At 42.7% G+C, this 11,084-nt stretch overlaps 2 protein-coding genes across 2 annotated transcripts in view; one reads left to right on the forward strand and one right to left on the reverse strand.

Annotated features, from left to right (window-relative positions):
* Positions 1–41: 41 nt before the first annotated feature.
* LOC103363788 (uncharacterized) lies at positions 42–3,477 on the reverse strand. The gene is made up of 2 exons (XM_008290686.1): positions 3,433–3,477; positions 42–1,667 (listed from the first exon to the last, which is right to left on the reverse strand). The coding sequence occupies exons 1-2, from the start codon at positions 3,449–3,451 to the stop codon at positions 277–279; spliced, it is 1,410 nt and encodes a 469-aa protein (XP_008288908.1). The 5' UTR covers positions 3,452–3,477; the 3' UTR covers positions 42–276.
* Positions 3,478–5,037: 1,560 nt separating this feature from the next.
* naga (N-acetylgalactosaminidase, alpha) overlaps positions 5,038–11,084 on the forward strand; it is a 10,162-nt gene continuing 4,115 nt past the window's right edge. Inside the window, exons 1-8 of the mRNA XM_008290687.1 lie at positions 5,038–5,240; positions 6,763–6,922; positions 8,502–8,642; positions 9,303–9,514; positions 9,586–9,680; positions 10,202–10,363; positions 10,516–10,713; positions 10,791–10,931. Of these exons, the coding sequence (XP_008288909.1) occupies positions 6,765–6,922; positions 8,502–8,642; positions 9,303–9,514; positions 9,586–9,680; positions 10,202–10,363; positions 10,516–10,713; positions 10,791–10,931 (1,107 nt within the window). The 5' untranslated portion in view covers positions 5,038–5,240; positions 6,763–6,764. The remainder of the gene's footprint in view (positions 5,241–6,762; positions 6,923–8,501; positions 8,643–9,302; positions 9,515–9,585; positions 9,681–10,201; positions 10,364–10,515; positions 10,714–10,790; positions 10,932–11,084) is intronic.

Here is an 11,084-nt window from a genome sequence, read left to right on the forward strand (position 1 = left end):
TTGATCTCCATCTGACCAGAGAACGTTCTCCAGCATCCATCAGGCTTCTGTTCATGTTCTTTGGTGATCAGAGCTGGACTCACTTCTGCTGCTTTGAGTTTCTACTTTGGGGCCTGAACTTTAATGATCGTCTTTCTAAAATATTTGATTCTATAAAGGAGCAAAACTCATCAGAAATCCTGCAGTTTTGAATCATTTCAGACGTCAGTGATGTCGTCCTCCATCTGTTCTACATCCACTTCATCCCGTGTTGTGTTGGCGACCAGCGGATGTGAATCAGTCTCTGTGCTCTTGTGTTGTCGGTGGTGATTTTCCAATCATGCCACTCAGAGCGCTTCCCAGAGCCAGCAGCACGGCCACCACTACTCCCAGCGTTCCCAGCCTCCCCAGGGCCGCGGTGCCCAACGCCGCCGCCCCCAGCGCCCCGGCTCCGATCGGCGCTGCTGCCGCGGTGACCGTCTCCATGCCGATGCCTTTAATTAGCTCCGTCCCCGTGAGGAGGCCCCCCTGCAGATTCACCTGAGTGTTGAACGGGCTCTTCGGTGCGCCCAGAACAAACGCCCCCGCCGCAACGAGGCTCGCCGTGATCAGTTCTGAGGTCGTCAGCGGGGTCGGCTTCAGCGCCACAACTTTCACGGCAACAACCACACCGGCTGTAACTGAACCTAAAGCCATTAAAGTTGAATTTCTGGACCCGAACGCGAGTTTCGCCGCAACACTCGCAGCACCAAGCGACACCCCTGCAGCTGCAGCCGCCCCCAGTGCAGCTCCGGTGCAGCTGCGGGCCTCCAGAGAGGAGCTCCAGACCAGGACGAGCCTCAGAGCCGCCGCCGTCAGCGCAGCAGCTCCAACCGACACCTTCCCAGCCGCCTCCGGACCCAGACTCACCACGGCCACCGTCCCCAGACCGGCACCCAGCAGCCCCGCGGACAGAAACGCCACCCACAGCACCGACTGCAGCATCAGAACCACCTCCGCCTCCGACCCGTCTCCCGTCTCGCCTGCCCCCAGACCCACACAGAAACCCAGGACGCCCACAAACACGGAGTAGAAGACGATCCTCTCCAGCAGCTTGCAGCCGCCTTTGGACGCAGGTCTTCGGGTCAGACGCTTTGTGAAGGTTCTTCGGAGGACCAGGAGCACCGTGACGGTCAGAACCATGCAGAACAGCCCGGCGAAGACTCCCATCCGGCCGTAGGCGACGCTGAGGTGCAGCGTGGTGAAGATGATGAGCAGGGCCGTGGTCATGTCGCTGATGTTGGAGTACGAGTAGACGAACAGAACCAGGGCGGCCTGAGCTGCTCCGTAGATCCACGGTGGCAGGAGGCCGGCCAGCGCTCCGGTGACGACGGCGCCCAGAACCACCGAGGCCCCCGTTAGGGCCTCCGGTAGCCACGGCAGCCTCACCCCGGCTTGACCCAGCAGCTTCATGGTGGCGGCGGCCAGCAGGAAGCCGCTGCCCAGCGACAGCAGCGCCGAGGTGAAGACGAGGCACGCCGACACCACCGTGACGCCCGTGGACCCGGCCCGGCCCGCGGCCAGCGTGGCGGCGCCCAGCAGGACGCCATCTTGGGTCAGAGCAGGTTCGGCCGCGAACAACACAGCTTCTCCGAACACGAAGCCGGCGGCGGCGCTGCAGAGCAACGTCTTCACCGAACCAGGAAGTCCTGCAGACACAAAGACCGACTCAGAGTTCTGCAGCTAAAGGAGCATTTCACTGATTATTTATTATCTGGTGACAGAAAAGCTCATCAGCTCGTCTCAGTGTGTTGTTATAAGTTCTTATATTTCAGGATTTTACTGCTTTCAGGAGTTATTTACTGACTCATGGCTGATCTTCACACAGCAGCTGGAACAGTAGACTTTTATAAGTAATATAACTGTTAAATTGTTAAATACAAGCTAAAAGTGGATTTATATTGTCTCCTTTAGTTGCAGGTTTTTCTTTATTACGTTCATGTAACATCTATTATTCCTCATTTCTTTGCACTTTATCATTTTTCCACATTTACAATCATAAAACACGAGACCTTCAGATGCAGACATTAAACCAGCAGCTGGATTTATATATATATAAATCTATCAGTTGACTTTTATTTGTATCGGACCTTTTATAGGAGTTACTGCAGTTCAAAGTGCTTCACTGGTGACTGATAAGCTGATAACAGGACAGAAGTTTAGATTGAATTAGAGTGAAATAGAACTGAAAAAAAACTGAAAAAAAAACAAGAATAAAAATAAGAAAAATGATTTTTTAAAAAAATACAAACTATTATTTTTTTTATTTAATAAAGTAATAAAATAGAATTAAAAAGAAAAAAGAGCATAACATAAAATAGAAACAATAATAAATAATACAAAATTAGATTAAAAATACCATAAAAATGTTTTAAAAGACAAAAAAATAAAACAATAAAATGATTGAAAAAGAGAGCAAATGGATCAAAAATACAAATAATAAAAATGACATAGGTAACAAGAAAAATAATATTACAAATATAAAACATAAAAAGAAAATAATATGCAAGACTTTTAAAAAAAAATTACAATAAAACTACATTTAAAAAAAATTAACAAAGTAGAATAAATAGCCAAAACACTAAAGTATAGTAAATTAAAACCATGATTATAGAAGATTTTTAAAAACTAAAATAAAAAGTTAAAGCAAGAAAGGAAAAAAAATGTTTTTTTTTTAAAGTCCTTAAATAATCATCATGTACTAAACTATGATTATATGTAATAAATTAATCATATTTCTAGAAACACGCTCTTCTGCATGAGGAGTATTCTGACTATCAGTACTTGATAGACATAATTCAACTGAATTCCCGTTAAATTAAAATAAACTTTTACATTCTGACTGAGTCCTTCTTTCTTTAAACTTGTGCCATAAATGTGTTTATTTCCAGTTTAACAGTCAGACTGGAGCCGAGTTAAACTGCATCCAGTGACAGGTTTGAACCTTTATCACATATATACTCCATGTATTTATGGTTTCTACAATGAGGTTTCTGTTCCATGAGTGAATCAGTAACAGGTCACCATAAAGCCTTCGTCTCTGCTCGCCTGCTTTCTGCTGCTGCCTCTTTAAGCTGCAGGTGAGTCTCACCTGAGCGCCTCTGAGCTGAAACCTAAAACCAGGAAGTGTGTCTGAGCTCGCTAAGAACAACAGACCCTCCGCCAGACGCCTGACTAACAGCAGAAGACTTTCTGAGTTCAGTGCAGCTGCTGCAGCAACATGAGTCTGTTAGTTTCACTTTAGGCCTCAGCAGCAGCTCTGTGAGGCGTCAGCAGCTCTCAGCTCATTTACAAACCAAACTTTCTGTTTCTCGTCACAGCAGCTGCTCAGAAATCTGACCCACAGTTAGTCAAAGTCACGTCTAAAGTTCCCCTGCAGCCTTGAATGTGCATTTGTTCCTGAGGTGCTCTTACCCACGCTGCTCTCTGCCATGGTGGTTCTGCTCTGGGCTCTGACTCTGGCTCCTCCCCTTCCTGCTTCAGCCCAGCCAATCAGGAAGCAGCTGCTTCTTCCGGAAAAGATGTAGTTCAGGTTCAATCCAGCAGGTGAGGAGCGTCTCTGATGCAGGAGGGATGCTGCAGGTGAATAATCTGAAGGTTTAGAAACTGAATCACGTCTTCAGTTAAATCTGAAGTATAAAAACAACCAGATTCCACTAAGATTCTCTTTTTTTCATTATTTTACTGATTTACTTTCTGTATCATCTGATAATTTAAATAAAGCATCATTTTAAATTAATTTCTGAAGCTCTCTGTCATCATGAAGGACAATAAATCAGCTTCTTAAAGTATTTACAGTAAACTACAGGCTGCGTTGTAGCATTTTTTGTCATTTTATTTCTATTTTACCAAAGTTATAAGATCAGTTCCTGCTACAGTAAAATGTAAATAACTTTTAAAACCGTATTTTATTTTTATTTATGTGGCATATACTTTTAGAAATAGAACATCTTTCTGTGTATCTGTCTGTCTGCTGCAAATATTACAACAATTAAGCAGCAAACTCCCGACAATTAACATTAAAAAGACTCGTTTGTTCATGAATAAAGAAAATGTTTCAGTTTAAAAGCTCCTCATTTAGTAAAACCTATAAAGTAGAGTTTTATTAATTGATTATCTGCCGTTAAAATCTGAATGAGACGACTTTAAAATCAACATTTATTATATTTGCAGGTTTTTTGTTCACATCTGCACGACTTACATCAATAAAAACATAATATGATGCATGTTTTTGATTTGATTAAAACTGAACTCAGGTTATGATAGAATGCATGTTTTTGTAGTTTCATGGTGTCAGAGCGCCTCCTGCTGGACGTGAAGATGTTCTGCTGCTGCTGCTGTGGCTTTCAGAGGTGGGGAGTAACTGAGTACATTTACTCTAATCCTTGTAGGTACTCGAGTATTTCCAGTATCCTGCTGGTTTCCACTATATTTACAGCTTTACTTCTGCTCTGCTGCATTTATCAGACAGATTTTTTTAAGACGAAGATTTGACACGATGCATAACAGAAGAATATATACTTCACGTGTCTCATACTGTTTTTTTCCCTCATTAATTTCAATAAATGATCCAAAATCTCAGCAAAAATCTAAGAAAAACTGAAGCCAGACCTTCATTTTTCTTCCTTTCCCTCCCGTTAATCACATGTGTCAGGTTCTGAGAGTCTTTCACCACTGCTAGAAAGCTTTTTAAAATAATAACCATCAATAATATCTATCCTTAGGAGACTTGAATAATCAATTAAAGCACTTACTGACAAGACAAACGCTGCAGGAGGAGGATTTTTTGCGCAACCTGGCAACCCTGCAGTGTCCCCATCAATACCCAATGACACCACTCAGATTATTATTGTGATTTTTTTATTTGCAAAGACTAAATTTGTGACGCTTCGGTGAACGAGGAAGCATCGAAGGAAACAACCGGAGGTGGGAGCGGGACAGAAATGAGACGCGGCCCGGATTGGTTCCTCCTCCTCCTCCTCTGCTTCCGGCTTCGTGATCAGCTGACCGCAGCACCGGGTCACATGACTCCAGCGTCCCACAGAGGAGCAGCAGCTCGGTGCGTTTCCTCATCCAGCAGAAAGCCGCTTTTCACGAGTTTTGCTCTAAAAGTTCTGATCTGAGGAAACCGGAGCGCGTCCTTCATCCTCCACCATCATCCTTCATCCTCCACCATCCTCATCCTCCGTCCTCCTGCTTCCGGGTCCAGCTGCTCAGACTCAGTGAGTTCATGTTTCCACCGCGTTCCTTCAATGAATGTGTGACTGCAGCCTCTCAGACTGTCAAATGGTTTCTAAAAATGCATTTAAAATCCTGATTTGACCTTAAATACACTGAATTTAGTCAAATAAATTAGATTGTGTTTGTGCAAAAAGCTGCAGTTTGGTGTTAAAATGTCTGATTTAAAAGGAGGTCATGTTATCTGTCAGAGTGTTTGCTCAGGTGTTGTGTATATATGTGCACCTGAGACGTTGTTGGAGTTGAAGGTTCAGGAGTTTGGATCTGTTCAGTTACAGAGAGAATAAAGGACGAAGCTACCTGTCAGGTGAGCTCGGTCACACCCAGTCAGGTGAGATCAGCAGCTCTCTGGGTCTTAAGCAGGCTGCATATTTATCCCACCGCTAATTAAACAGGCGGCGGCGGATGAAAAGCTCTGATACAACACAGTCGTCCTGCTTGTGCCAAGACTTGAGTAGAACTTCACGTTAGACTTGTTCATCAGAATTTTCTTGTTTTCTTCCCCCCTCGTTGTTATTAAAGTCTCTAAAAGTACGTCCGTCTCAAAGGCTTCCAGCTGGTTTAAAGGCAGCAGATTAATTAAAAAGAGAATCAAAAAACGACTCCTGCATGACGTCCAACTTGCACAAACTGCATGTTGTTGGGCCGTCGGGGTTCTGGGAGCGACTGCAGCTTAAAAACCAACATCCATCACCTGCTGGATGGAGGTCTGAATCCTAAAGCATCAGAAATGTAGCTCAAAATGATTAAATGCAACAAACGGGTGAATTCACTGAATGCCTCTGAGATAAACACACGTCCAGAATCCTGCAGGTTTGAATCACCGATGAATAAATAGAATATTTTATAGATTATATAGATAATAGAGTCCCGTCAGCTCACAATAAGCTGGAACAAAAACTTTATTTATACCAAAGGAGAGTGACGGAACATGAAAGTAAAAAAGCCCATAAGATATAATACTGAAATAAAATGTGTAAATTAACTCTAATAATGGAAATAATTAATGATAACAAAATTAAACACAGCACCTGATGTAATTTGCTCCATTTACAGTAAAAATATTCATCAAATGAACCTCTACCTGATATATTAAGTCAAATCAGTCTCTTTTAAATAGATCGTACAGGAAATAAAGATAATTAAAATTTACTAGAGACCCTCCTCAGTATAATATATAAATACATTCACACCGCTGCAGATATAAACAGTAAAAACCGACATAATCAACAGTTCTAATTGTTAAATTAACCTGATAATAATCGTAAATATTCAGATTTACCGTCTGAACCTGGAACCTCATCGGATCAAACTTCAGCACAAACAAAACACCAGATTATTACTTAAACCTGGTTCTAGTTGTTGAATTTACTGTTTGCTGAGAAGTTCTCAGTAGATGAATAAAACACGCCCGACTAGAAACAACACTTCAGCCTCAGACTGAGTCAGAAACCAACAGAAACCTTCAGATCTTCACGTTTTTCTGGCTTTTTGTTTTTCCTGCAGAGATGAAGCTGCTGCTGCTGCTCGCTCTGACCTCGGTTCTCTCCGGAGCCGCCTTCGGCCTCGACAACGGCCTCATGAGAACCCCTCCGATGGGATGGTTGGCGTGGGAACGGTTCCGCTGCGACATCGACTGTGACAACGACCCCATGAACTGCATCAGGTGGCTTCTGTTTCTGTTATTTTAGTAGTTTGAGAGTTAAACGTGTAGATTGAAGTGATTTAGATCGAACGTCATGTTTATGTGACGAGAAAGGTCCCAACAGAACCACATATTAAAGAGGAACCTGCCTTTGAAACCTGCTGTGCAGATGTTTAGTATTTATTTAAAGCTGTTATTGAGAAGAATTTAACAGGTTACAGAGACAGACACTGTAAAAAAGATATTCCTAAAAATAAAGGAAAAATCTGGCAGCAAGGGGGAAAAAATATTTTTTAAAAAGGGAAGAATATTCCAAAAATAAAAAAAATAAAATAAAATAAAATAAAATATTAATATCTGTTAAAAAAAAAAAATTCTGACATAAATACAAAAAATAAAACAATGATCAAAAGCCTGAATTCTTGTATTTAAAATTGCAGATATTTGATGTGGAATAATTTGCAGTCTCGACCTGTTTGTTTTTATTTTTTGTTTTTATTTAATGGTGAAAATTTAAATTAATACTTTTGTTTTCTGTCATTTTATTAAATATTATCTGCAATTTAACAAAAAACAACCTTTTGCCATTTTTAAATCCATCATATACATAATTTTCATCTAATTTTGTCAAAAAAACCAGAAAATATTCACATTGAAGAAGCTCAATGAAGTTATTTTCTCTTTAAAAGTTCCTCAAATTAATTAATTGATTTTCAAAATACTTGGTATATAATTTATTAAAGTACAACCAATAGAATAGTTGTTGCAGGACTAACAGAGGTATTATAAAAGTAATTCTGAAATCAGAATTTTGTTGTTAAAAATGCCTTGTTTTCACATTAAGGTTTGCTAAAATCATATAAAATAAATTTTTTCCTGCATGTGAGACTTTTTTTTTTTTTTTTTTGCGCCTCTTAAACAGATTTTAGCACCAAAGCTATAAGAAGTGAGAATTAAATAAGAATATTTTAAACATTTTAAACCGTTTTGTTGATTGAGGTTTAAATTTATTCAGAATAATAAATAATGTTTGTTCATGAGATTATCAGAAATATCAAGAAAATCATATATTACAGGTATTATAGTGGTTTCATGGCCTTATTTCAATTTGTTGCTTTTCCAGGAGATTTGAACTGGAAGCAAAACTCCAAGCATTGAGAACAAAAGAACAATATTTTAGATTTAACCAGTTTTGATAATTCGGGTTTCATTTACTCAACATGATCGATAGTTTCTGTTTGTCAAATGGTCAAAACAATGCAGAGATTTCTGTGAAATACATAAAGAGAGCCTCGTTCAAGCTTAAGGCAGAAAAAATGGATTAAATGCAGCAAAAGCAGCAATATTTAACCCAAAACTTAACTTCCAGAAAGTGTGATGGAGCTCTTTAGAGCCTCCAGATCTCAGTGAAGTCAACTCGTCCTTTAGCGAGAAAGAAGTTGTTTTTATGAGTTTTTAATATCAGACGCTAATGTGGCACAGCTAGCACAAGCTAATGCTAGGTGGTGAAATAAACACAGCTGGCAGTAGGTGTCTTTTGGGTATTTTGGGGAGATGTCTGGGGCAGATCTGACCCGGTTTGTTGCTGTCCTTGTCCCAGTGAGCGCCTGTTCACCGACATGGCCGACTGGCTGGTCAAGGACGGCTGGAGGGATCTCGGCTACGTCTACGTCAACATCGACGACTGCTGGTCGTCCATGGAGAGGGACAAGCAGGGACGCCTGCAGGCCGACCCCAAGAGGTGCGGTATAATTCCTGGAACCGACAAAACACTAATCAGGTCAACGAACCGCAGTCATGTGACAACACAACACCTGAGTGGGTTTATTACCTGCAGGATCAGCGCGATAAGGACGCCGACCTGTGAACCGACCGGACTCACAGTTTTTATGTGTCACATGCTCATGTAGTGCCGGCAGTAAAATGCAAACTGGATGATCTACGTTAGCAATAACAACCAGGCATGATAAGAACAGGTCCTTAGAAATGAAAGAAATCAACTTACTGTCCTGTAAACTACATTTTCTTCATATTTGATGGATGCAGATGCAACAGGAAGTCACCAAACACTGACATCTGAACAGTGACATCACTGTAATCTGCAATATGAGTTGCTCATATATCGTATCTCATCTTGTCTTGATTTATCGTTTCTCATCGTATCTCATTGTAGCATATCATATTGTCTCTCATCGTATTGTATAGTATCATATTTTAGCGTATCTCATCGTGTCGTATCTCATCGCATCATATCTCATGTCATCATATCTCATTGTTTAGGATTGTATCGTATCTCATCATATCGTATCTCATGTCATCGTATCGTATCTTATTGTTTGGTATCGTATCGTATTGTTTAATATCGTATCGTATCTTACTTTGTCCTTGCCGACCCTCTCAGGTTTCCGAGTGGAATCCATAAGCTGGCGCGCTACATGCACGACCGCGGCCTGAAGCTGGGCATCTACGGCGACATGGGCACCCTCACCTGCGGCGGCTACCCGGGAACGCCGCTGGACAAGATCGAACTGGACGCTCAGACGTTCGCCGACTGGGAAGTGGACATGTTGAAATACGACGGCTGCTACTCGAACTCCTCGGAGCAGGAGAAAGGTACGACCCGGAGGAGTTACGTCTACGCCTGGTTTATGAACACGGAACTGACCGATCCTTGGTCTTCACAGGTTACCCTCTGATGTCCAAGGCCTTGAACGCCACCGGACGTCCTATCGGCTACTCCTGCAGCTGGCCGGCCTACCAGGGAGGCCTGCCACCAAAGGTACAGTCAGCACGTCTGAAACTTACCGCTGAGCTAAAGATAAGGAGTTACAAGTGCTGCAGGAGCTCTGGGAGCAGAGCAGCACCGCACAAGGAGACAAGGATGCAGTTTTTATGTCCTTGTATTCTTTGAAATAGCAGTTATGACTCTCTTCTTATTGTTTTAGCTTGAAATAGCTGCTCAGGGGTGTTGCTAAGACGGCTGCTGAGTGGTGAAACTTACTCTGGCAACGACGAAAGTCACCCGAAAATCACAAGTTATGCATATTTTTGGCTGAATATGATGGAAATATCAAAGAAAAAGAGGAAATACAGCGACGACACAGACCAGGGAGCTGCTTCTAACTGGGTCAAGCCGGTGGAAAAGGATTCTTGGAGTTATCTGCAGTTTTTCCCAAAGTTATTTTTAGTTTTCACATGAGACAGAGTGCGATGTGAAGCAACGTGTCTTTATGCTTGGTTATTTTTGAAGTTCTTTTTCAAGTTTTTCAAGCATAATACCTGAAAATCCAACGTTTTCAGGTAAATTACACTCAGCTGGGCGAGATCTGCAACCTGTGGCGTAACTACGGCGACATCCAGGACTCGTGGGACAGCGTTCTGGCAATCGCGGACTGGTTCTTCGCCAACCAGGACACTCTGGCTCCTGCAGCAGGACCTGGACGGTGGAACGACCCTGACATGGTTTGTTTAACGGATATAAAAGCTGTTTACTTTCTGGTCTGTCGGCGAGGTTAGAAACTCCTCCTGGTGTTGTCGGGATGCTTGAACATCTTGTGATTATTATTTCTTGGAGGTTTGAAACTCTACGGTTTGACTTCATCTTGCGTCCACAGCTGGTCGTGGGAGACTTCGGCCTCAGCACGGACCAGTCTCGGTCTCAGATGGCTCTGTGGGCCATCATGGCGGCGCCCCTCTTCATGTCCAACGACCTGCGATTCATCAGCAACGACGCTCGCGCAATCCTGCAGAACAAGGTGGTCATCGCCATCAACCAGGACCCGATGGGCGTCCAGGGACGACGCATCGTGAAGGTAAATCATCTCCACGCTTCTTGCAAGTTTTGACATTTCTTTTTTACTCATTCTTCGTGTAATTTTCTTTCTGCCAGGAGAAGAACGGCATCGAGGTGTTCCTGCGGCCGCTGTCCAACAAGGCCAGCGCTCTGGTGTTCTTCAGCCGCCGCAACGACATGCCGTACCGCTACCAGACGTCCCTGAAGAAGCTCAACTACACCGCCGGCAGCTACAAGGTGAGAAGCTGCTCGAGCTGAAAGTTTGTTGATGATTTCAGCGTCTTTCTAGCTCAGCTGTCACTTCAACCTTTCAGTGTTGGGGTTGTTCTTCACTGAGGTTCATGTTTCTCTGCAACATAAAGTCCTGCAGCTCTACAGAACCATGATATA

Source organism: Stegastes partitus, unplaced genomic scaffold, assembly GCF_000690725.1.
Source record: "Stegastes partitus isolate 25-593 unplaced genomic scaffold, Stegastes_partitus-1.0.2 Scaffold691, whole genome shotgun sequence".
Lineage (NCBI taxonomy): Eukaryota > Metazoa > Chordata > Actinopteri > Pomacentridae > Stegastes > Stegastes partitus.